The sequence below is a fragment of the Somniosus microcephalus genome, unplaced genomic scaffold (assembly GCF_052327205.1).
Source record: "Somniosus microcephalus isolate GS21.2 unplaced genomic scaffold, FLI_Smic_1.0 unresolved_chr1, whole genome shotgun sequence".
NCBI lineage: Eukaryota > Metazoa > Chordata > Chondrichthyes > Squaliformes > Somniosidae > Somniosus > Somniosus microcephalus.
In genome coordinates, this window is record NW_028225179.1 from 127,494,435 (window position 1) to 127,521,657 (window position 27,223).

The 27,223-nt window shown below is 47.3% G+C and overlaps 2 protein-coding genes across 2 annotated transcripts in view; one reads left to right on the top strand and one right to left on the bottom strand.

Annotated features, from left to right (window-relative positions):
* The window catches only part of LOC147095827 (E3 ubiquitin-protein ligase TRIM39-like), a 141,944-nt gene that overhangs the window by 83,163 nt on the left and 31,558 nt on the right, over positions 1–27,223 (top strand). The window lies entirely within an intron of this gene.
* Positions 3,105–26,107, bottom strand: LOC147095830 (E3 ubiquitin-protein ligase TRIM39-like). Its single transcript, XM_085974837.1, has 6 exons — positions 25,682–26,107; positions 17,161–17,256; positions 13,843–14,076; positions 13,720–13,742; positions 13,525–13,643; positions 3,105–5,855 (listed from the first exon to the last, which is right to left on the bottom strand). Exons 1-6 carry the CDS (start codon positions 26,105–26,107, stop codon positions 5,305–5,307), a joined length of 1,449 nt encoding a protein of 482 aa, XP_085830963.1. The 3' UTR covers positions 3,105–5,304.

A 27,223-nucleotide genomic window follows, 5' to 3' on the forward strand; every position in this document is an offset into this window, starting at 1 on the left:
TTGCTTGCCCCCTGGTCGGTTCAGTTACATACTGCTCAAGAAACCCATCCCTAATACACTCAATGAACTCATCCTCAAGGCAGCCCTGCCCAATTTGATTTGTCCAATTAATATGATAGTTAAAATCCCCCATAATTATAGATGTTCCCTGATTACAAGCCTCAACTATTTCCTGATTGATACTCCATCCAACAGAGTTGCATCTGTTCGGAGGCCTATGGACTACGCCCACTAGTGTTTTTTTCCACTTATTATTCCTTATCTCCACCCAAACTGTTTCATTATCCTGATCTTTTGACCCAATATCATTTCTCTGTATTACAGTGATTCCTTCCTTTATTAACATAGCCACCCCACCTCCCCTTCCTTCCTGCCTGTCCTTCCTGATCGTTAAATAACCTGGTATGTTTAATTCCCAGGCATTGTCACCCTGCAGCCATGTTTCTGTAATGGCCACAAGATCATACCCATATGTAGTTATTTGTGCCATTAACTCGTCTATTTTGTTAGGAATGCTACGTGCATTCAGATAGAGAACTTTCAAATATGTTTTGTGACACTTAGTTCCTGCTTTTGCCCTTTTTATTACTTTACCTTTTACTCCATACCTTCTGCCCCTTCCTGACACGCTCTGGTTTTTAATTTCCCCATTGCTACCTAAGTCTATGACCTTCTCTGTTGTCATTTTTATTATTTGCTCTCGAGGAACCTCCCCCCCACTAGTTAGTTTAAAGCCCTCTCTACAGCCCTAGTTATATGATCCGCCAGGACTCTAGTCCCAGCACTGGCCAAGTGAAGCCCGTCCCAACGGATCAGCCCCCTCCTGCCCCAGTACTGGTGCCAGTGTCCCAGGAAGCAAAACCCATTTCTCCCACACCAGTCTTTGAGCCACGCATTTAACTCTCTAATTTTATTTGTCCTAGCCAAATTCGCTCGTGGCTCAGGTAATAATCCAGAGATTATTACCCTTGAGGTTCTGTTTTTTAATTTGACCCCTAGCTGCTCATACTCCTTTAACAGAACTGGCTTCCTCATCCTATCTACGTCGTTTGTACCAACATGGACCACGACAACTGGATCCACCCCCTCCCACTGCAAGTTTCTTTCCAGCCCAGAGGAGATGTCCTTAACCCTGGCACCGGGTAGGCAACACAGCCTTCGGGATTGATCCTTATGTGCTTCCCCTACAGGGAGGACACTGGTGCCCATCCAGTAGAGAGAAAGGACAGGTTTGTCTTTTCCCAGAGTAGTGAGGCTCTGGAATGCATTGCCAGCTGTTGCGGCGGGTGTTGACTCTCCGCATACCTTCAAGAGGGAGCTGGACCGATTCTTGACTGGGGTGGAGATCACACTGTATACACAGTAAGTGTTTTTATAGATAACCCTTGGTCCATGTGCTCTCCTGGGCTGCTTTTGCTCGCCTGAGGCGGGGGGGGGGGTGGTGGGGTTGGAGAGAAATTTTCCAGAGTTTTTTTCCCCCATATTGGTCCTGGGTTTTTTCCTTGGTGTTTTGCCTCTCCCAGGAGACGGTTGTGGTGGGATGGGGGGAGGGGAGGGGGTGGTAATTGTCGAGCCCTGATGCTCCAGTCATCATGTGTGTGAGGCAGGTTTGATGAACCAGCTGGTCTTTTCCTGCCTGCCATTTTCGCATATCAGGAACAAAAAAATAAATAAAAGAACAAATGGGAATGTAAAGCTGCAGGGAAAGGGGTTTATACACCCTTGCGCTGTTTTTTGAGAATTGGCAACAACAACAACTTGTATTTATATAGCGCCTTTAACGTAGTAAAACATCCCAAGGCGCTGCACAGGAGTATTAAAAGACAAAAAATTTGACACCGAGCCACATAAGGAGAAATTAGGGCAGGTGACCAAAACCTTGGTCAAAGGGGTAGGTTTTAAGGAGCATCTTAAAGGAGGAAAGAGAGGTAGCGAGGCGGCGAGGTTTAGGCAGGGAATTCCAGAGCTTAGGGCCTTGGCAACAGAAGGCACGGCCACCAAAGGTTGCACGATTATAATCAGGGATGCTCAAGAGGGCAGAATTAGAGGAGCACAGATATCTTGGTGGGGTTGTGGGGCTGAAGGAGATTACAGGGATAGGGAGGGGCGAGGCCATGGAGTGATTTGAAAACAAGGATGAGAATTTTGAAATCGAGGCGTTGCTTAACTGGGAGCCAATGTAAGTCAGCGAGCACAGGGGTGATGGGCGAACGGGACTGGGTGCGAGTTAGGACACGGGCAGCCGAGTTTTGGATGACCTCAAGTTTAGGTAGGATAGAACGTGGGAGGCCAGCCAGGAGTGCATTGGAATAGTCAAGTCTAGAGGCAACAAAGGCGTGGATGAGGGTTTCAGCTGCGGATGAGCTGAGGCAAGGGCGGAGACGGGTGATGTTACGGAGGTGGAAATAGGCGCTCTTAGTGATGCTGTGGATATGTGGTCGGAAGCTCATTTCAGGGTCAAATATGACAACAAGGTTGCAAACAGTGTGGTTCAGCCTCAGTCAGATGTTAGGGAGAGGGATGGAGTCAATGTCTGGGGAACGGAGTTTGTGGCGGGGACCGAAAATAATGGCTTCGGTCTTCCCAATATTTCACTGGAGAAACCTTTTGCTCATCCAGAACAGAGTGCGGTGCAGTCCCCGGCATTCTGTGTCTGCCTGCCTGTGATCTTCCTTTCCATTAAAATGAATGGGAGGAAAATCTGGGGCTGATGAACACGCATATCTCCCGGATTCTGACTGCCTCGCCGTGACAACCTTTGCATTTCATGGTCAAAATCGAAACTATGGTGAGGTGTAGATCCGAGTGGGGGCTGGATGTTTCTGAGCCAATTTTAGTTTTTGTTACAAAGGAGTCCAATATGGAGGGAAATTCAGGACTAACAGAGGGGTGTGTGTCCCAGAGGAAGGTAACAATAAATAAATAAATAAATGCAATGAGATTATTTAGACACTCCACCCCAAAAAATCTAATTGTTGGGAGTGATGCAGGTAGACTCATTAATCTTTACAATATCGGGCCTGAGCAAGTTGCAAAGATTCGGGCTAATTGACAGTGTTTCTGAATTATGAGAGTGGAACTGCAATCAAGTCCATTTTTATTAATATTATCTGAAGCTTAGGAGAGGTGATACACAATATATATGTTTAACAATATATGTAGAATTTACAGTACAGAAACAGGCCATTCGACCCAACACAATATTATTGCTGTTTGTGGGAGCTTGCTGTGTGCAAATTGGCTGCAGTGTTTACTACATTATAAAAGTGACTATGCTTCAAAAGTACTACATTGGCTGTGAAATGCTTTGGGATGTCCTGAGGTGGTGAAAGGTGCTGTATAATTGCAAGTTCTTTCTTTTATATGTGTTTTTTTTCGAACAAGTCCACTAATCCTCTTCTGAAGTGCAGCTACTTGCTGGTGTACAGTGCTTTGCGGTGCTTTCCAGTACACTAGCCACGAGTGCCTGGACTGTATGTGTGTGTGTGTGAGTAAGCTGGCTGCTCTCACCTGACATCCAGACATGTACATTTATCAATAAAGATTTGATGATGGCGATCAGGAGTGGGACCACCGGCTGATCTCCCTGCCCGCCTCCCCCCTGCTTTTAAGCCCCAGTAGCAATGAACCCAAATCCTTTGCCACCACCTCCACCACCATTGCTGAGATCAGACCAGGAATTGAACTGGGATCTTACTGGTCTGTACTGCAATGGGCAGTGTGCACTCCGACCGAGCCATTGCTGCAGCACTGCCCTGTATTCAGAGTCTGAGCTCGCAGTGACGTAGGAACAGGAGGAGGCCGTTCAGCCGCTCAAGCCTGTTCCGCCATTCAATTAGATTATGTCCAATCTGGACCTCAACCCCCATTTACCCGCCTTTGCTCCATATCCCTTGATACCCGTACCCAAAAAAACTATCGATTTCAGTCTTGAAAGTTCCAATTGTCGCCCATCATCCACAGCTTTTTGAGGGAGGGAGTTCCAGATTTACACTGCCCTTTGTGTGAAGAAGTGCTTCCTGATTTCGCTCCGGAACGGCCTAGCTCCAATTTTAAGATTATGTGTACAGTTTTGGTCTCCTTGCCAAAGGAAGGATACACTTGCCATAGAGGGATTACAACGAATGTTCACTAGACTGGTTCCTGGGATGGGGCGATTGTCCTGTGAGGAGAGATTGAGTAGACTAGGCCTATATTCTCTAGAGTTTAGAAGAATGAGAGGTGATCTCATTGAAACATACAAAATTCTTACAGGACTTGACAGGATAGATGCAGGGAGGATGTTTCCCCTGGCTGGGGAGTCTAGAACCAGGGGTCACAGTCTCAGAATAAGGGGTCGGCCATTTAGGACTGAGATGAGGAGAAATTTCTTCACTCAGAGGGTGGTGAATCTTTGGAATTCTCTACCCGAGAGGTCTGTGGAGGCTCAGTCGTTGAGTATATTCAAGGCAGAGATCAATAGAATTTTGGAATATTAAGGGAATCAAGGGATATGGAGATCGGGCGGGAAAGTGGTGATGAGGTAGAAGATCAGCCATGATCTTATTGAATGGTGGAGCAGGCTCGAGGGGCCAAATGGCCGACTCCTGCTCCTGTTTCTTATGTCCTCTTGTTGATTCCTCCAACCAGGGGAAGTAGTTTCTCTTTATCTACCCTATCAAATCCTTTAATCATTTTAAACACCACAATTATATCACCTGCTATACTAAAGGGAATACAAGCCAAGCTTATTCACCCTGTCCTCATAATTTAACCCTTTATGACTGGTGTGTCATAGATCAGCTGAATATGAACCAGCGACTTTCCTACCTTAATGTAATAGTGAGTACCATAAAATTCTTTAAAACACCAAAAGGGGAATCGGAAGTTATAGCAAGCTGCGTTGCCTCTTGGATCTGGGGTTGTCTGCAGCCCCCACCCGTACCAATGCGATGGGCACCCGTCACTGTAAGTGGCCCCTGAAGTGGTCTTACTCAGACAGGCAACAAGGGAATGATGTTGCAAAGTGCAAATGTCGCAAAAGGGCAGGTGGACAGACAGACAACTAGATATAGACAGGTAGATAGGCAGGTACAGCTCAATAGAGAGGCACAGACAGAAAGAAAGGTGGGGGGGTGAGCTGGACGTAAAACAGACAATCACATTAGACGCCTGTTATGTGACACACCCGATATTCAGTCCCATTGAAGTCAATGGGACTGAATATCGGGCGGAGTATATAAACAGGTGACTGATGCGATTCCATCTGTTTTGAATCCCCGCCCATGTTTCCAATTTCACCCCCACATATAAACAGCTACTGTGTTAACCAGTGAGCAGTGTGAGAGGCTCAGAGTTTTTGCCAGTTAGATTATTACACGGACTAAAGATGGGATATAGTTTCTCGGTGAAAGTATCAGTGAACGTGTGCAGGTGAGACATGTCTTCAGCATTGTAAAATGACACCTGTCCTGCCTCATAGTCCAGGTAAACCCCCAGCTTCCAAGGCTTCATTTCAACAGGAATGATGGTATGTTTAATGGTTGATGCTCTGTAATCATTCTCATTAAATAAACCTATGACCCAGTATCCATTTGAAGGTATAGTTAGGATGTCTCCATTCCTGTTGACAGACTCGCCACAGACACCTATAACCCACTGGGACTTATTTCCAAGACCCACCTCCCAGTAGTGTCTCCCTGATGTGAAACTCTGTGAGCTCAAAACAAACAAGTATTCATCAAATCTTTCCGGTGGATCAGGAAGATCTTGCTCCTCATCTTGCTCTTCATTGCCGTGCTTCACACTCGTCAGATCCTGGGACAAGATGAGTTGTTGGTTTGCCGTCACTGGGTCCAGTGTTAGAGATGCTGGGACTGAAACAAAACATGAATGGGAAGCTGTTACTATAAGAAAACCAGGACTGGATCACGAGATGTGTACAGACAGTGATGGGCCATCACCACTTTCCTCAGCCCAGGAACTGTGGAGCCCCAGGGACAGGGCGTCTGAAGAGATTTCTCACCTTTGAACTCTCACCGTTCCCTCAGCCCTATTTACACAGTGCAGATTTTCATCAATCTGTTTAAAATAAAGATCTTGCTCCAAGACAAGGCCTCATTGGCCATAAGAACATAAGAAATAGGAGCAGGAGAAGGCCATTTGGCCCTTTGAGCCTGCTCCGCCATTCAATGAGATCACGGTTGATCTTCTGCCTCAACTCCATTCACCGGCCCTATCGCCATATCCCTTGATGCCTTTACTAGTCAGAAATCTATCGACTTCTGTTTTGAATATACCCAATGACTGAGCCTCCACAGCCCTCTGGGGTAGAGAATTCCAAAGATTCACCACCCTCTGTGTGAAGAAATTTCTTCTCATCTCAGTCCTCAATGGCCTATCCTTTATCTTGAGGCTGTGGCCCCTGGTTCTAGACTCCCCAGCCAAGAGAAACATTCTCCAAGCATCCATCCTATCAAGCCCTGTAATAATTTTGTATGCTTCAATGAGATCCCCTCTCATTCTTCTGAATTCAAGTGAATACAGGCTTAGTTTACTCAATTCTCATACGACAGTCCCGCCATCCCAGGAATCAATCTTGTGAACCTTCGTTGCACTCCCTCTATGGCAAGTATATCCTTCTATAGGTAAGGAGACCAAAATTGTACACAGTACTCCAGGTGTGGTCTCACCAAGGCCCTATATAATTGGAGTAAGACTTCTTTACTCCTGTACTCAAATCTTCTTGTAATGAAGGCCAGCATACCACTTGCCTTCCTAATGATTTGCTGCACCTGCACATTCACTTTCAGTGACTCATGTACAAGGTCACCCAGGTCCCTTTGAGCATCAGCATTCCCCAATCTTTCACCATTTAGGAAATACTCTGCCTTCCTGTTTTTTCTACCAAAGTGGATAACTTCACATTTATTCACATTATATTCCATCTGCCGTGTTCTCGCCCACTCACTGAGCCTGTTGAGATCCCCTTGAAGCCTCTTCACATCCTCTTCACAACTGACACTGCCACCTAGTTTTGTATCATCAGCAAATTTGGAAATGTTACATTTAGTCCCCTCATCCAAATCATTGATATAGATTGTGAATCGCTGGGGCCTAAGCACCGATCCTTGCGGTACCCCACTAGTCACAGCCTGCCATCCTGAAAAAGGCATAGAAACATAGAAGATAGGAGCAGGAGTAGGCCATTCGGCCCCTCGAGCCCGCTCCGCCATTTAACGAGATCATGGCTGATCATTCAAATTCAGTACCCTGTCCCTGCTTTCTCCCCATATCCCTTGATCCCTTTAGCCTCAAGAAATATATCCAACTCCTTCTTGAATATATTTAATGAATTGGCCTCTACTGCCTTCTGTGGTAGAGAATTCCACAGGTTCACCACTCTCTGGGTGAAGAAATTCCTCCTCATCTCAGTTCTAAATGGCTTACCACTTATTCTTAGAAAGTGACCCCTGGTTCTGGACTCCCCCGCCATCAGGAACATCCTTCCTGCATCTAGTCTGTCTAGTCCTGTTAGAATTTTATAAGTTTCAATGAGATCCCCTCTCATTCTTCTAAACTCTAGCGAATATAAGCCTAATCGACCCACTCTCTCCTCATACGTTATTCCTGCCATCCCAGGTATCAGTCTGGTGAATCTTCGCTGCACTCTCTCCATGGCAAGAACATCCTTCCTCAGATAAGGTGACCAAAACTGCACACAATACTCAAGGTGTGGTCTCACCAAGGCCCTGTACAACTGCAGCAAGACTTCCTTGCTCCTGTACTCCAATCCTCTTGCTATGAAGGCCAACATACCATTTGCCTTCTTAACCTCCTGCTGCACCTGCATGCTTACCTTCAGCGACTGGTGCACAAGGACACCCAGGTCTCGTTGCACTTCCCCTTTTCCCAATCTATTGCCATTCAGATAATAATCTGTCTTTCTGTTTTTGCCACCGAAGTGGATAACCTCGCATTTATCCACATTATACTGCATTTGCCATGCCTCTGCCCAATCACCCAGCCTGTCCAAATCATACTGCAGTTTCTCTGCATCCTCCTCATAGCACACACGCCCACCCAGCTTTGTGTCATCTGCAAAGTTGGAGATATTACATCAAGTTCCATCGCCTAGATCATTAATATATATTGTGAATAGCTGGGGTCCTAGCACCAATCCCTGCGGTACCCCACTAGTCACTGACTGCCACTCAGAAAAAGACCCATTTATTCCAACTCTTTGCTTCCTGTCTGCCAACCAGTTCTCTATCCAAGACAGTACCTTACCCCCAATCCCATGTGCTTTAACTTTACATGCTAATCTCTTATGCAGGACCTTATCGAAAGCCTCCTGAAAGTCCAAATACACCACATCCACTGGTTCTCCCTTATCTATTCTACCAGTTACATCCTCAAAAAATTCCAATAGATTAGTCAAGCATGATTTACCTTTTGTAAATCCATGTTGACTTTGTCCGATCCTGTCATTGTTTTCCAAGTGCACTGCTATTACATCTTTTATAATGGACTCTAGCATTTTCCCTACTACCGATGTCAGGCTTACCAGTCTATAATTCCCTGTTTTCTCTCTACCACCCTTCTGAAATAGTGGGGTTACATTAGCTATCCTCCAATCCATGGGAACTGTTCCAGAATCTATAGAGACCCGTTTATCCCTACTCTTTGTTTTCTGTCTGTTAACCAATTCTCAATCCATGCTAGTATATTACCGCCATTTCCATGTGCGCTAATTTTGTTCACCAACCTCTTGTGTGGAACCTTATTGAAGGCCTTCTGAATATCCAGATACACCACATCTACCGGTTCCCCTTTGTCTACTCCACCAGTTACATCCTCAAAGAACTCCAATAGATTTGTCAAACAGGATTTCCCTTTCATAAATCCATGTTGACTCTGCCCAATCTTAATATTAGTTTCTAAGTGCCCAGTTATTGCATCCTTTTTTAATAGATTCCAGCATTTTCCCAACTACTGATGTGAGGCTAACAGGTCTGTAGTTCCCCGTTTTCTCTCTCCCTCCTTTCTTAAATAGCAGGGTTACATTTGCTATCCTCCAATCTGCAGGAACCATTCCAGAATCTATAGAATTTTGGAAGGTGACAACCAATGCATCCACTATTGCAATGGCCACCTCTTTCAAAACCCTAGGATGTAGGTCATCTGGTCCTTGGGATTTATCGACTTTTAGTCCCATTAATTTTGCTAGTACTCTTTTATGACTAATAATAATTTCTTTAAATTCCTCATTCTCGTCACACCCTTGGTTTTCTCGTATTTCTGAGAGGTTTTTTGTGTCTTTCTCCTTGAAGACAGAAACAAAGTATTTATTTAATTTCTCAGCCATTTCCTCATTCCCCATTATAAAGTCTCCCATCTCTGACTGTAAAGGACCTACATTTACTTTCGCCAATCTTTTCCTTTTCACATACCTATGGAAGCTTTTACAATCCATTTTTATATTTTTCGCTAGTTTGTGCTCATATTCAGAAGCTGTAGGATCTCTGTCTCCCTCCCTGAGCCCAGCCTGCTGTATTCTGGCACTTTTGGGGCACTGCTGACGACCTTTCTAATGGCTGAATGGGACTGAAGAGGTGAGAGTTCTATTTCCGTCTACACAGCAGCCAATGGGGAGCCTGGAAACATGGTCATTTATTCTGCGAACCACGGAGCTAAATCATTTATTCTGCGAACCACGGAGCTAAATCATCTCACTGGCCACTCCACCCACTCATGAAATTTGGAGTAATACCTGGGGCAAATTCAGCCCAAGAATTTACCACACCACTCGCGAAGGATGTACAAGATGGCACCCAGGCCTGTCTGGGGAGAGGCAAATGGCAAGTCATTTGAACTGGCCTCCCTCCTCGCTTGTACTAATTCACATTACAATTAAATAACAAGGGATAACTTCTAATTGTTAGCTGTGGTTCAGTTGCTGGTGCTAACGCCTCTTGAGTCAGAAGGTTGTACCCCTTCCCTACAAAGAGGGGCCGAATGTCCGTATGTGCACACTTAGACTGCAGCCTTTCCCGCCTGCAGCATAAGCTAGCTGGTCGGTGTCCAGCCGTGGCTCAGTGGGTAGCACTCTCTCCTCTGAGCCAGAAGTCCCACTCCAGAGACTTGAGCACATAAATCTAGGCTGACACTCCCAGTGCAGTGCTGAGGGAGTGCTGCACTGCCGGAGGTGCCGTCTTTCAGATGCGTTAACAGTGCTTCTATTTGCTGGCTTGTCCTTCTAAATTTTGTGGGACTTGTAATTTGGAAAAGGGTTATTCTTGGTGCTGTTGCCTCATCAGGATAAATCCGAAATCAGAACACAAAGAACTGTTAGGGCTAGAATTTCCCAGGGCCGTGGAGGCGGGAATGGAGGCGTGTGGGGTGTTAAAATTGCAAAATCGTGAGGCACAAACCCATCCCGCCTCCATGCCCGTTTCCCAGGAGGCGGGTACCTGACCTGTGCTGGGAGCCGCCTCCCCGAGGCGGGAAGGGGATTAGTGCCAATGAACTGCCTGTTAACAGGTAGATAACAGGCAGTTTTTAGCCTAACCCCTATTTTTATCCCTGAAGTGTGGACTGCCCGACGGCTCCAAACCATGGCAAGTTAGCGAGGCGGACCGTCGGGCTGAAGGACTTGGAGGGTTCAAGATGTCCGGTGTTCAGGTGAGTAATGGGTGCATGAGTGCAGAGGTAAGTGTGTTTCGTGTGTGTAAAGTGTTTAAATAAGTTTTACTTACCTTTACAGCCTTCCTTCCTTCAGGTCTCGGGAGTCCCTCATCTCACTGGCACAGAAAGCAGAATGGCCGCGAGCTGTCAAAAGTTGCAGCATTCTGCTTTCTGTTCTGGAGAGATCTCTAAATCAGCCTGAGAGGAAGGAATTCACTTAGAGTACAGATTGTCAGTGTTTGACAGCTTCAAGGAGCTGTCAAACGCTGATATTTCATCTGTCAAAAGCTCTTGACAGATGAAATGTCAATCTGTGACGTCACCTGTTGCCGGGTGGCCCTTAATTGGCTTGCTGAGCCCACTGGGCGGGCTCAACAAGGTCAATCAAGGGAAAATCGAGTGGGTTGGCCACAACTCGATGGAGGCGGGACTACAACCCCAAAAGTGGGAGTCCCGCCTCCTACTCGCCTCCATTGATAAAATCCAGCCCTTAGTCTCAGCAACTTGAGATATAGGCAAATTAATGGGACTTAAACTTTATGTAGAGCTCCCAAAGGCTCTAATGTAGACACCTGTGCAACCCATCAAGACAGGAAACATGGATCACTGCTCAGTCTAACCCACTAATTTTGCTTCTATTCTGGCCTGATTCAGACATCTTCGGCCTGATTTTGTGGATTGTGTGGGAAATGGTCGGATTCCCCGAATGTGGGGTTCTGACCCACAAAAAAATGGGTCAGCCAGCTGCACACAATTTTCCCTCAAGTGGCCAATTAATTTCCAGCGTGTGGACAGCCTTGCTAATTGTCCATTTCTAGTCAGAAAGCCCCACAGTATGATGTCATCATTCGTGGTGCTTTCAAGGTTTACAGCAAGCATTGCTTCCTCTGTTGGCTTCCAAACGAACCATACAGGATGGCAGAGGAGCCCGCAACAGCTGTGGCCAGTGCCAGACCCCAAGCTGCCTCCAAATTCGACGAAGCTTCACTGCAGGCATTATTGGATGGGGTTAGGGCCCACAGGGAGGTCCTCTTCCCTAGGTCAGGCAGGAAAAGGCCTCCCACTGAGACCAAGGCTGCATGGATACAGGTGTCAGCAGATGTCAACTCGAATGTGCATGTAACCTTGGCATCACATCTCTAACTCCTTCCTCCACTCCCCCACAGGACCATCCAGAGCCCCCGTCCTCACTGTGGAGGAGGAAGAGGCTGTGCAGCCAGACTCCTCAGAGGAAGCTCCAACCTCCTGAGGGCACAGCGTCAGCAGAAGTAAGCGCACCCAGCACCAGCGCAGACACTCACACTTCAGGGGGACCTTTGGGACATAGAGTAGTGTTGTCACCTGGTGTTTCACAGCTCACAAGTGAGCCTCAGCAGATTCTGGAGACAGGGACAGCAGTGGAGAGTCCTCGTCAGAGGGCGCAGGACTCTGCCAGCTCAGCTCAGCTGCACTGCATGTCGACCCTCTGCCTCTGGGTCCATCCGCAAGAGAAGAGGTGATGGATCTCCATGCACAGATGCAGGAGTCTCTGGCAGGTTTTGTCTCCAGGGTCGCTGCGAGTGTGGAGCAAATGGAGGAGTCCATAACGACCATGAGCAGAGCCTTTGTGGAGTCATTGGCGCAGGAACGCATCACCATGGAAAGGTTGGCAACCTCCATGGAGGAGATAACTCGCCAGGGTACGGAAAACATGGTGAGTGCTCATAAGAGAATGACATCTCTTGAGGAGCGTTGAGCATTGGCCATCTATTGAACAGAGAAACCAGACCTTCATGGAAGTCCTTCTGAGTAGGACTGCCAGTGCAGATACGGGTCCCCATGGCCCCCTAAAGCGCAGCAAGATGCTCTCAACCCACTTCCAAGCGCTGCCCCCTTCTGGCCTGTGCAGCTTCAGGTGAGTGAACAGCAGCCTGGTGCTCCTGGTGCTCATCCTGCTGTTCCTGGTTCTGCTGCTGCCACCTCTGCTGCTGGAGATCCTCTAATGGCAAGAAGGGAAGGAAAAAAAAGCATCCCATGGTTCTGGAAGATGCCTCCGCTGAGGAAGCGCTGAGTGACGGTGGCGAGAGGGGCTTCCCAGGAGATCACATTGGAGAAGTGTGTGAGGCTCCAACCTTCCACAGCTGTGCCTAAGCCTTGAAGAAGTAGCCCCAAGCCTGCAACAACAAGGTCCTTCAACATACAAATGCTCTCCGATTAAATCGCAGCTTCTCCGAATGACCTGCAGCTGAGAGCAAGCAAGCCGGCAAGCTTCACGCCAGGTTTCATCAGCGGGGTTCCCCGCAGGCGTGCTTAGCGTGGGGTTCCCTTGAAAATTGCAAGGGCCCCTTAAAACATGCCAATAATTGGTGATAAGCGTGCCGACGGCCAGTCCCGCCAGCGGCGGGTGGACTGATTCGGGTCGCAGAGAAACGGCGGTCCGAAAGTCGGACGGGGCGGGGAATCAGGCTGGGGGGGGGGGTCGCGACCCCCTATTTCTGCGATTTTCGGCTCCCGCCCACCTGAAAACCCACCCGGCGGCTGGCAGAAAATCGGGGCCCTTGTCTTCATGTCAATAGGGTCTGTAGATAGTGCAGACCCAAGAACATTCACTGAGCAGAGTGAATCCTAATTTAGATATTTATTACTACACAAAGTGAGAGCTGTAGAATAACAGTCACTACACAAGGGAAAAGATCATGGAGTAGATTTTCAACTGGCTCTGCGGAATGGCTGGCCTTTATAGAAACCGCCCGATTATCATTTCCGTTGAATTCAATTGGAACATTTGTAAATCTAGCCCCCCCCACCCCCACCCTGCCAGTGACTGAGCAAAGGGGAGGGAAAGCAAGGAGAGGGGGACTGTTGCACTCTGACTCTTACCTGGTTCGATAATTCTCCTCATCCCCCTCCACACTCTGAAGAACTGGAAGGGCTCACCGAACAGGCCCATGGTCAGCTCGACTGCAACTTCCTCTGCTCTCTGGGGCTGGACATCACACCTGGGAAAAGAGACTGTGCGTGTGAGCGACAGCACCAAAAGCACAGGGCAAGCATGCACAATGAGACGGCACGTACCTGGTGAGACGTTCTTTAATGTCCTAAACAGAGAGAGGAACAAAAAAAAAGAACAGGCGTCAATATTAAAACAGGTGTCATTCCCAAAGCAGGCAAACTTTTTTTTCCCATATTAATTACTACCTTGAGTATCTCTGCAGCCTCTCTCATCTGTAGTCGTGTCTGTATCTCTGACATTCTTCCCTCGATAACCGACATTTCCTCCAGAATTGCTTTCACGTTCTCCTGCAATCTCTTTAATATGTTTTCTTCTTCTTCTCTCAGTCGGCTTCTCATGGCCTCTTCTTGCTCGTTCAGGAACTTGTGCATCTTCTCAAATTCTTCTGCGATTGTGTCTGTCAGCTGCTCCGCTCTTACCTGCAGCCAAGAAAATACCAGTCCTGCTGAATATTTGACAATCTGACAGGAAGAGTTCCCTTCATGGCTAGACGAGTTGTTATGATCTGGAATTCACTGCCTGAAAGGGTGGTGGAAGCAGATTCAATGGCTAAATAAGGAGGAACTGTTTCCACTGGCAGGAGGGTTGGTAACCAGAGGACGCAGATTTACGATAATTGGCGAAAGAACCGGAGGGGACATGAGGAGACATTTTTTTCATGCAGCGTGGTGTTATGATCAGGAATGCGCTGCCTGAAAGGGTGGTGGAAGCAGATTCAATAGTAACTTCCAAATGGGTATTGTACATATACAGTACTTGAAAAGGAAAAAAAAATGCAGCACTCTGGGGAAAGAGCAGGGGACTGGGGCTAATTGGAGAGCTCTTTCAAAGAGCTGGCACAGGCATGATGGGCTGAATGGCCTCCTTCTGGGTTGTAAGATTCTATGGCCTAGAAATTGGGTCGTGTAGCATTCGTATTTCACCCTCCTAAGTCCTCGAAGTAGCGGGCAGGAAGAGCGCGCACACACTTCCAACAAGAGTTCAGGGAAGTTCAAGAACGTCATTAGGCTAGAGATAGGCTGATAAATTAGTGCCCTCAGGGTATCTAAAAAGGGACAATAAATACTGCTTGCTAGTATTGACCATACCCCAAGAAGACAAACAAAGAGTGCTGGTGACTAATATACGATGACGTTCCTCTTCCTGATATTTTGCCACTCCTGTTAACACCCAAAATATTATTTATGAAGATACTGATAGAAGGTCCACACTTTCATTTGATTGTTTGTCCTGTGACTGGGGGTACTGGATTGCCCAGTCACTGTAAACACAGGGAGTTTGGGCGGGGCTCCCTTAGAGTCGTGCTCACCTAAATTACTTCTATTTCAGGATGACCCTCACCACCAAAAAACAAAGGGCCATCCTTCTCTGCAGGACCGTGGGCCGGAGGACATCTAATTGGTGCGGTTCTCCCTCCCTGTCTGCCTCCTCCTGTGCTGTAAGATTCGACGATTCTATTTTGACGGCGAGGTTAGCTTCCCTGGAGCAGAGCTACAGGAACAACATCAGCAGCAAGAATTACAAATCCACATGGGAAGCAAGAGGGAGAGAACAACGGGGCCGCATTCTCTTGGGCTTCTTGCCGCAATGGTGCCTTATTTAGGGTGGGCAGGAACAGTTATTGGGGCAGGGCCTGAGTAGTTCCTCCTCTTTTCCCTCCTGTATTAAGTTCCGGCCCACTTGAGGGCTTGTGTACACACGGCCTTAGCAATGCTGCTTGCAAGGGACGCCCGTATGTCTCTGCTGCCCCTCATCGCTAGGGAAATGCAGGCATTGAAGTATTTAAAAGGTCGTAAATTCTCTGCTGCAGAGCGATCCATTCCACGTCAAAGAAAGGCCAACTTTTTTCATTGCATGTAATTACATAGAATTTACAGCACAGAAAGAGAGCATTCGGCCCAACTGGTCTATCCCGGTGTTTATGCACCACCCGAGCCTCCTCCCACCTCACTTCATCTCACCCTAACACAAGGGCAAAATACTGCGGATGCTGGAAATCTGAAATAGAAACAGAAAATGCTGCAAATGCTCAGCAGGTCAGGGCAGCATCTGTGGAGAGAGAAAAACAGAGTTATCGTTTCAGGTCGATGACCTTTCGTCAGAACTGGAAAAAGTTAGAGATGGAACAGGTTTTAAGCAAACACAGAGACAGGGAAAAGGGGCTGGGTAGGAAAGAACAAAAGGGAAGGTCCGTGATAGGGTGGAAGGCGGGAGTGATTATCTGACAAACGGGATGATGGTGCAAGGCATCTGTACTCACTTAAAACCTGTTACATCTGTAATATTTTCCAGTTCTGCCGAAAGGTCACCGGCCCGATATGGTAACTCTGTTTCTCTCTCTACAGATGCTGCCTGACCTGCTGAGTGTTTCCAGCAATTTTTGTTCATATTTCATCTAACCCTATCTGCATATCTTATTCCATTCTCCCTCGTGTACTTAATCTAGCTTTCCCTTAAAATGCATCTATGCAATTCGCCTCAACTACTCCATGTGGGAGCAGGTTTCGCACCACTCTCTGGTCCTCTGACCTCCAGGGACTTGAGCACAAAAATCTAGGCTGACACTCCAGTGCAGTGCTGAGGGAGCGCTGCACTGTCGGAGGTGCCGTGTTTCGGATGAGATGTTAAACCAAGGTCCCGTCTGCTCTCTCGGGTGGATGTAAAAGATCCTATAGCACTCTTTCGAAGAAGAGCAGGGGAGTTATCCCCGGTATCCTGGACAATATTTATCCCTCAATCAACATCAAAAAAACAGATTATTTTGTCATTGTCACATTGCTGTTTGTGGGAGCTAGCTGTGCGCAAATTGGCTGCCGCATTTCCCACATTACAACAGTAACTATCCTTCAAAAGTATTTAATTGGCTGTAAAGCACTTTGGGACATCCTGAGGTCATGAAAGGCACCTTTCTAAGTAACTTTTGTAAAGCAATAGGTAAATAGTATTACAAATATTATATCTGTGAGACCCGTATCATTCACCTCATGTCAGTCGCATGATACATTGTTTGAATAATTTTGCTGTATTACAGCACTGGGTGAAATGCTGCCATGCTGCCTCAGGCTGCTGTAGGACTCGGCTAAACATCATAAACCGTGCTCGTAAGTCCTAGAGCAATGCTCCGGAAGAACTAATGAATTTACGAACCCACAGCCCATTCGCAGCTCCTGCTGTCCCCAAACACTCACTCTGATTAAAAGACCTTGAAGGCTAATTTTACAAGTCCACTAGTTAAGGAGTCTCGCCTAACTGGAGCATGTACTGGAAATTCAGGCAAACACTGCCCAAGATTTTCTTACCGTTGAAATGAATGAGTGCGCTGGGAATACCTACATGTACAATTACCCCCTTTAATACCCTGGCCTGCAGCGGTTCAAGAAGACCCACCACCACCATCTCGAGGGCAGCTAGAGATGGGCAATAAATACAAGCCTTGCTATTGACGCCCATACCCTTAGAATGATTTTTCAAATAAAATTACTAACTGTGGAATGGAGTCCTACCTTTAGTTCTCCCATCTTGTCCTCCTCTTTCCTTTTGTTTTCAGCCTCTTCCTCCATTTTCCTTTTCAACAAATCCAAAGTTGTTTCTAGTTTTTCCTGAAACATTTAGTGTATTTAAGTTTGTGGGAATGAACGAGAGTTCCAGTAAAACTGATAACCTGAGGGTAATTACTGAATCAGACAGGCTTCATCAGTTCAGGCAGCAGTGTGACAGGCAATGTAGCAAAATACTCTGAGTTGGAACCTGAACAATCTCATTCAGGAACCTTTGATACCCATTAGACATAGATATAGCTTGGCACCAGGATAACCACATATATAGCTAGACACTGGGATACCCCATATACATGGCTAGATACTGGGGTACCCCATATACATGGCTAGACACTGGAATACCACACACATATATATATATATTTATAGCTAGACACTGGGATACCTCATATTGTAAGGGTTTTTTGCTAGGTCTCTCTCTCTGGTGAGACCTCTCTCTTTTGCACAGTAATTTACCGAGTGGTTCGACCCACTCACCCCTTAGGTTCTGTACACTGGACTTTGAGTCAGGAACTACAATGCAGAGAATACTCTGTAGACTAAGTTTAATGAAACAAAGTGAAATTTTAATGCATAAAGAAAAATTGAATGTAAGCCAATAAGGTACATGGGAGGGGAAAACAAATCAAAATACAGTACTAACCAATATATCCACAGGCATATTATACTTTACAAGGTTCACCATGAAATAGGGAAACACACGGAACATCGAGGGACAACAACTCATTGTTAATTATCCCCTAAAATGCCCACCCGCTAAACCTAGCTAGATTAGATTATGAGGGGCCAGAAACATGCTCACCAGTCCCAGTTAGAAAATAGAGGGTTTTGAAGTCTGCGTTTTGGTCCTCTCAGGCGTCCTGTCTCCACGTGGTCAGCGGAAAGCAGCGGGTTGTGACACACTCTTTTCTCCCTCGAGGTAATGGACACGGACAGGCTGGATGTTAGCAGGCCTGGACGTCGGCCTGGAGTGAGCCCATCTGTTTCACCATGTTCATAAGGTTTCCTCTTGGAGGGTCGTCATCTTCTCGTCTCGTCAATGGCCCGGGGTATGTCGATGATCTCCCGATAGCTACCCCGGGTCTGGACGCTGACTCAACCTGAACCACCAATGGCTACTCTGAGTCTTCAAAATGTCTCCGATCCCAATCATCTACCGGAATCGTCTTCTTCTTCTGAGTCTGCACGGCCTCTCTACCGAACCCGAACTCCTGACCGAACTGCACCTTCTTCGGACCCCCGAACGATCTCTCGAAAATGATCTCTACAATGCTCTCCCCAATGCTCTCTCTCGAATGGCTACCCCAGGTCTCCAGTTATACTTCTCATGGAGGCCCTTATCTCCCGCCATATCAAGGTTAGTCTTTGTTTAAATTTTGGCGGGCTTGTAGCACAGAGGGGTAGTCATTGTGTTTAAAGTACTTTCGGGATGGCCGGTAACTGCCATCTCTGGCCTGGAATGACCTTGTATTGTCTTTAATGTCCCCCTTTGAACTTGGATTTGTTTCCCTTTGTCTGGGTAAACATTTGGATGGCCTTTATCTACAGGCCGATCTGATCAGATCTGCATCCAATCTATATGTATGGGGCGCTGTCTGGTTTCGTTTTCTCCAAAACTGCCTTCCAGAACTTAATGTGGGCTGAATCCACAAAAGCTGTCTGGGGACTGCAGGAACCATTTTAAAGTGTCCCAAAAAGCTGGTCACGGGGTCTGGCGGCCATTTTTTGTGCCCCTTTTTCTGGGCTTCTTTTAAAACAGTCTTTAAAATTACGGCCTTTTCTGCCAATAGACCCTTATAGGACAATGTTCAATTTTGCGAATCCTACAATATACATGGTAATCCAGTGTCAGCTGTGGCTCAGTGGGTAGCACACTTGTCTCTGAGTCAGAAGGTTGTGGGTTCAAGTCCTACTTGTGGGTTCAAGTCCCACTCCAGGGACTTGAGCACATAAAGCTAGGCTGACACTCCAGTGCAGTGCTGAGGGAGTGCGGCACTGTCGGAAGTGCTGTCTTTCGGATGAAACGTTAAACCGAGGCCCCGTCTACTCTCTCAGGTGGACTTAAAAGATCCCATGGCACTATTGTGAAGAAGAGCAGGGGAGTTATCCCCTGTGCCCTGGCCAATATTTATCCCTCAAATCAACATAACAAAAACAGATGATCACATTGCGGTTTGTGGGAGCTTGCTGTGCGCTAATTCGCTGCTGCGTTTCCCACATTACAACAGTGACTACACTCGAAAAAAGTACTTCATTGGTTGTAAAGTGCTTTGAGACATCCGGTGATCATGAAAGGTGCTATATAAATGTAAGTCTTTTCTTTTATATACATGGCGAGACACTGGAATACCCCATATACATAGGTGGACACTGGGATACCCCATATACATGACTAGACACTGGGGTACCCTATATACATGGCTAGATGCTGGTGTACCCCATATACATGGCTAGACACTGGGGTACCCCATAGACATAGCTAGATACTGGGGTACTCCATATACATGGCTAGATACTGAGGTACCACATATACATGGCTAGACACTGGGGTACTCCATATACATGGCTAGACACTGGGGTACCCCACATACATGCCTAGGTGCTGGGGTACTCCATATACATGGCTAGACGCTGGTGTACCCCATATACATGGCTAGACACTGGGATACCCTATATACAAGGCTAGACACTGGAATACCCCATATACATGCCTAGACACTGGGGTACCCCATATACATGGCTAGACACTGGGGTACCCCATATACATGTCTATGCGCTGGGGTACCCCATATACATGGCTAGACACTGGGGTACCCCATATACATGCCCAGACACTGGGATACCCCATATACATGGCTAGACACTGGAATACCCCATATACATGGCTAGACACTGGGATACCCCATATACATAGGTAGACAGTAGGATACCCCATATACATGGCTAGACACTGGGGGTAGCCCATATACATGGCTAGACACTGGGATACTCCATATACATGGCCAAACATTGGGGTACCCCATATACATGGTTAGACACTGGGATACCCCATATACATGGCTAGACACTGGAATACCCCATATACATAGGTAGACACTGGAATACCCCATGTACATGGCTAGACACTGAAATAACCCATATACATAGGTAGACACTGGAATACCCCATATAAATAGGTAGACACTGGAATACCCCATATACATGGCTAGACACTGGGGTACCCCATATACATGGCTAGACACTGGGGCACTCCATATACATGGCTAGGCACTAGGATACCCCATATACACGGCTAGACACTGGGATACCCCATATACATAGGTAGACAGTGGGATACCCCATATACATGGCTAGACACTGGGGGTAGCCCATATACATGGCTAGACACTGGGATACTCCATATACATGGCCAAACATTGGGGTACCCCATATACATGGCTAGACACTGGGATACCCCATATACATGGCTAGACACTGGAATACCCCATATACATAGGTAGACACTGGAATACCCCATATACATGGCTAGACACTGAAATACCCCATATACATAGGTAGACACTGGAATACCCCATATACATGGCTAGACACTGGGGTACCCCATATACATGGCTAGACACTGGGATACCCCATACACATGGCTAGACACTGGAATACCCCATATACATGGTTAGACACTGGAATACCCCATATACATGGTTAGACACTGGGATACCCCATATACATGGCTAGACACTGGAATACCCAGTATACATGGCTAGACACTAGGATACCCCATATACATAGGTAGACAGTGGGATACCCCATATACATGGCTAGACACTGGGGGTAGCCCATATACATGGCTAGACACTGGGATACCCCATATACATGGCTAGACACTGGGGGTAGCCCATATACATGGCTAGACACTGGGATACTCCATATACATGGCCAAACATTGGGGTACCCCATATACATGGCTAGACACTGGGATACCCCATATACATGGCTAGACACTGGAATACCCCATATACATAGGTAGACACTGGAATACCCCATATACATGGCTAGACAGTGGAATACCCCATATACATGGTTAGACACTGGGGTACCCCATATACATGGTTAGACACTGGGGTACCCCATATACATAGGTAGACACTGGAATACCCCATATACATGGTTAGACACTGGAATACCCCATATACATGGCTAGACACTGGGGTACCCATATATCTAGCGAGACACTGGAATAACCCACATGCATAGCTAGACACCAACAACAACAATTTGCTATATAGCTCCTTTAATGTAGTGAAACGCCCCATGACACTTCACAGGAGCATAATCAGACAAAAATTGAGACCAAGGTAAAGTAAAGAAATCAGGACAAGGTGACCAAAAGCTAGTTCACAGAGGTAGGTTTTAAGGAGGGTCCGAAAGAAGGGGAGAGGTTTCGGGAGGGAATTCCAGAGCTTAGCGCCTAGACAGCTAAAGGCACAGCCGCCAGTGTGAAGGAAATCAGGGCTAGACAAGAGTCCAGAGTTCGAGGAATGGAGAGTTCTTCGAGGGTTGTAGGGCTGGCGAAGGTTACAAAGGTATGGAGGGGCGAGGTCATGGAAGAGTTTGAAGATAAGGATGAGAATTTTAAATTTGAGATATTGCTGGACCGGGAGCCAATGTAGATCAGATCCATCCCCCTCTCCTCCCCTCCCTACCTTTCTTCCCTCCTTCCGTATTCTATCCCTCTCCCCTACCCCTCTCGCTCCTTCCCTACCTCTCTCCCCTACTTCCTCAGCTATCTCTCTGTTCGCTCTCCCTATTCCTATTCTTCTCCTAACCTCCTCTTTCCCCTCGCTATTTTTCTTCCCTCATCCCCAACTCCCAGGAAGGGAGGAAAAAGAGTGGGAGAGCAATAGTGGTAGGGGATTCTATAGTAAGGGGAACAGATAGGCGTTTCTGTGGCCGTAGACGTGAATCCAGGATGGTTTGTTGCCTCCCTGGTGCCAGGGTCAAGGATGTCACTGAGCGGCTGCAGGGCATTCTGGAGGGGGAGGGTGAACAGCCAGAGGTTGTGGTCCACATTGGTACCAATGACATAGGTAAAAAAAGGGATGAGGTCCTGCAGCAAGAATTTAGGGAGCTAGGTGGAAGATTAAAGAGCAGGACCTCAAAGGTTGTAATCTCTGGATTACTCCCGGTGCCACGTGCTAGTGAGTATAGGAATAGGAAGATAGAACAGATGAATGCGTGGCTAAAGGGATGGTGTAGGAGGGAGGGCTTTAGTTTCCTGGATCACTGGGTCTGCTTCTGGGAAAGGTGGGACTTGTACAAGTCGGACGGTTTACACCTGAACCAGAGGGGGACCAATATCCTTGCGGGGAGGTTTGCTAGCACTGCTGGGGGGGGTTTAAACTAACTTGGCAGGGGGATGGGATACAGAGTGGAGCTATAGTAGGGGGTGATTTACAGCCAAATACGGAGGAAAAAACAAGTCAGCTGGGAAGGCAGAGCAAATATGTGAAGGCAAAAGGGAATATGGCAAGGCTGGAAGGCATTTATTTTAATGCGAGGAGTCTTGCAAATAAGGTGGATGAACTGAAGTTGTTGTTGAACACATGGGAGTACGATATTGTTGCTATCACGGAGACATGGTTGAGGGAGGGTCAGGGCTGGCAGCTCAATATTCCGGGGTATAGAATCTTCAGGCGAGACAGAGGGGGGTGTAAGAGGGGAGGGGGTGTTGCAATATTAATTAAGGAGTCAATTACTGCTGTAAGGAGGGATGATATATTAGCGGGTTCCTCTAATGAGGCCATATGAGTAGAACTTAAAAACAAAAGGGGGCAAGCACTTTAGGCCCCCAAACAGTCAGGGGGAGATAGAGGAACAGATATGTAGGCAAATCTCAGAGAAGTGCGAAAATAATAGGGTAATAATAGTGGGGGATTTCAACTTCCCCAATATTAATTGGGATAGTCAGAGTGTGAAAGGCTTAGAGGGTGCAGAATTCTTAAAGTGCATCCAGGAGAGCTTTTTGAGCCAACATGCAGAAAGTCCTACAAGAGAGGGGGCGGTACTGGACCTAATTCTAGGGAATGTAGCCGGGCAAGTGGTGGAAGTGTCAGTAGGAGAGCATTTTGGCGACAGTGACCATAATTCGGTGAGATTTAAGGTGGTCATGGAAAAAGACAAAGACGGCCCGGAAATAAGGGTTCTAAATTGGGGGAAGGCCGATTTTAATATGATAAGGCAGGATCTGGCCAAAGTGGACTGGGAGCAGCTACTTATAGGAAAATCCACATCAAAACAGTGGGAGACTTTCAGAAGGGAAATAGAGAGAGTACAACGCCAACATGTTCCTGTAAAGGTCAAGGGTGGGACCAACAAGCAAAGGGGGCCTTGGATGACAAGGGATATACAAAAATGCGGGGCATACTTAAAAAAGAAATTAGGAGGGCGAGGAGGGCCATGAAATAACACTGGCGAGCAAAATAAAGGAAAATCCTAAGATGTTTTATAAGTATATTAAGGGCAAGAGGATAACCAGGGAAAGGGTAGGGTCCATTAGGGACCAAAGTGGCAATCTGTGTGTAGAGCCAGATGATGTAGGCGGGGTTTTAAATGAATTTTTTGCATCTGTGTTCACTATGGAGAAAGACGATGTAGACATAGAAATCGGGCAAGGGGACTGTGACATACTTGAACATATTAGCATCGAGAGGGAGGAGGTACTAGCGGTTTTAGCAGGCCAAAAAGTGGATAAATCCCCAGGCCCGGACGAGATGTATCCCAGGCTGTTGTATGAGGCAAAGGAGGAGATTGCAGGGGCTCTGACACAAATTTTCAGAACCTCTCTGGCCACAGGGGATGTACCAGAGGACTGGAGAACAGCTAACATAGTACGATTATACAAGAAGGGTAGCAGGGATAAACCAGGGAATTACAGGCCAGTGAGCCTAACATCTGTGGTAGGGAAATTATTGGAAAAAATTCTGAGGGACAAAATTAGTCTCCACTTGGAGAGGCAAAGATTAATCGGGGATAGTCAGCATGGCTTTGTCAAGGGTAAATCATGTCTGACAAATCTGATTGAATTTTTCGAGGGGGTGACTAGGTGTGTGGATGAGGGAAATGCTGTGGATGTGGTTTACATGGACTTCAGCAAAGCTTTTGACAAAGTCCCACATAGGAGACTGGTCAAGAAGGTAAGAGCCCATGGGATCCAGGGTGCCTTGGCGCATTGGATCCTAAACTGGCTGAGTGGCAGGAGGCAGAGGGTGATGGTCGAAGGTTGCTTTTGTGACTGGAAGCCTGTGTCCAGTGGGGTACCTCAGGGATCGGTGCTGGGTCCCTTGCTGTTTGTGATCTACAGAAATGATTTGGATGAGAATGTAAAAGGTATGATCAGTAAGTTCACGGATGACACGAAAATTGGTGGGGTGGTAAATTGCGAGGAGGAAAGCCTCAGGCTACAGGACGATATAAACGGGTTGGTCAGATGGGCAGAAAAGTGGCAAATGGAATTTAACCCTGAAAAGTGCGAGGTGATGCATTTTGGATGGACAAATAAGGCAAGGGAATACACAATGAGTGGTAGGACCCTAGGAAGTACAGAGGGTCAGAGGGACCTTGGTGTGCATGTACATAGATCCCTGAAGGCAGCGGAACAGGTAGATAAGGCGGTTAAAAAGGCATATGGGATACTTGCCTTCATTAGCCGAGGCATAGAATATAAGAGCAGGGAGGTTATGATGGAGCTGTAGAAAACGCTGGTGAGGCCACAGCTGGAGTACTGTGTGCAGTTCTGGTCGCCTCACTATAGGAAGGATGTGATTGCTTTGGAGAGGGTGCAGAGAAGATTCACCAGGATGTTACCTGGGATGGAGCGCCTCAGCTATGAAGAAAGACTAAACAGGCTGGGGTTGTTTTCCTTGGAGCAAAGAAGGCTGAGGGGGGACCTGATTGAGGTGTACAAAATGATGAGGGGCATAGATAGGGTAGATAAAGAGGAACTTTTCCCCTTAGTAGGGGGGTCAATAACAAGGGGGCATAGGTTCAGGGTAAGGGGCAGGAGATTTAGAGGGGATTTGAGGAGGAACTTTTTCACCCAGAGGGTGGTTGGAATCTGGAACTCACTGCCTGAAAGGGTGGTAGAGGCAGGAACCCTCACAACATTCAAGAAGCATTTGGATGAGCACTTGAAATGCCATTGCATACAAGGCTATGGACCAAATGCTGGAAAATGGGATTAGACTGGACAGGGATTGATGGACGGCGCAGACACGATGGGCTGAAGGGCCTCTTTCTGTGCTGTATGACTCTATGACTCTATGACTCCTCTCCCTCCTTCCTCCTCCCCACCTCTCTCTACCGCTCCCTTAACTTGTCTCCTACCCCTCTTTCCGCGCCTCTCCCCGTCTAATCCTCCTTCCCAACTCCTTTTCCCACATCTACCTGTGCCGACAGGGCAGTGATCCAATACCTTGTATATCTGGGCTGCCTCCTTTATAGGGATCACACTGTGTGTCTTGTGAGCCCGAGACATACCGCACACCACACAGATCACTTTCTGCTCCTCTTCACAGAACAGTTTCAGCTTCTCCTCGTGTTCCTCGCAGTAAAACTCCTCCTCCCGCTGTGTGGCCTTCACCTTCAGCAGTCTGAGCTGCTCGGCGATGTTGCCCAGGGTCCGAGCGGGCCTGGTGTTCCTCTGGGCGAAGACCTGCCGACACTCGGGGCAGGAGACATCTCCCGGGACCTTCTCCCAACTCCGAGAGATGCAGGATCTGCAGAAGTGATGCCCACATTCCAGGGACACCGGGTCGGTGAACATCTCCAGGCAGATGGGACAGGTCAGTTCATGTGTTAGATCCCCAATCTCTTTTCCAGATGCCATCTCACGGCTCATTCTCCGTCTGCCCTTTTTTTACTTGCAGTTTTGTTTCTGGGAAATGTTCCCACCCTTTCCCAAATACCACGTAGTTCAGAATCAAAAAGCTTTATTGTTAATCCCCCGTGCGTCAGCAGCAAACAGAGTCAGATCCAACTGGCAGTGGATCAAGGTTTAGACAGGAAATACATTCAAAAAAATACTGCTTTTCTAATGGCAGAAGGAGATAATGGGATAAACATGGAAACAAGAGACGAGTCCAGAGCAGGTGGTAATGGCTCACCTCCTTTAAGACGCTCCTTAAAACCTACCTCTTTGACCACGTTTTTGGTCATCTGTCCTAATATCTCGGTGCCAAATTTTGTTTGCTAATCCTCCAGCGAAGTGCCTTAGGACGTTTTACTACGTTAAAGGCGGTTATATAAATGCAAGTTGCTGTTGTTGTTCGAGAATGTCCAAGAGAAAATGGACACGGGTTCAAGCGGATAAGATCTAAATCTGTTGAACTCCTCTTGACATGTAGCATCACCTGTTCTGTCATTTAATCACCCTTACCTTCCACTCCATCACGGACCTTGCCCCTTTTGTTCTTTTCCAGCCTCCTCACCCCTGCCCCTTTCTGTATTTGCTTAAAAGCTGTTCATCTCCAGCATCTTCCAGTTCTGAAGAAAGTTCATCAACCTGAACCGTCAACATTTTAAAAGGGTCGGGGTGGGTGTGGGGGGGCGGTGGTGGCGGTGGTGTGTTCACAATTTTAAGAGACCAAGGCCTAGAAATTCAGTTGGTTGCGCCAGCAGTTAGCGCCTTAAGAGAAGTGAATTTCGGGCGCTATGCGTGTAGCGCCCGGGCGCAGCGCAGTTTGCGCCTCGCCCCAAATTAAGTTGACCCTTAGCGCCGGCGCAAAGTTTAGCACCCGCCCGGCTGCGCACGCAGAAAATGACGTCACATCCTCGTGCAACGCCCTTTGCGCGCCCCGATTCCAAACTTCAGTCGGACCGCCCCATTGTGCGGCTGGCGGCCAGAGCGTTTGTAAAATGGAACGCAACACAGCCGACGCGGGCCCCGGGGAGCGCAAATTAAAGGGCACGTACCCTGCAGTATAAAGGGCAGCCATTTTGCAGCAAACACTCTTGT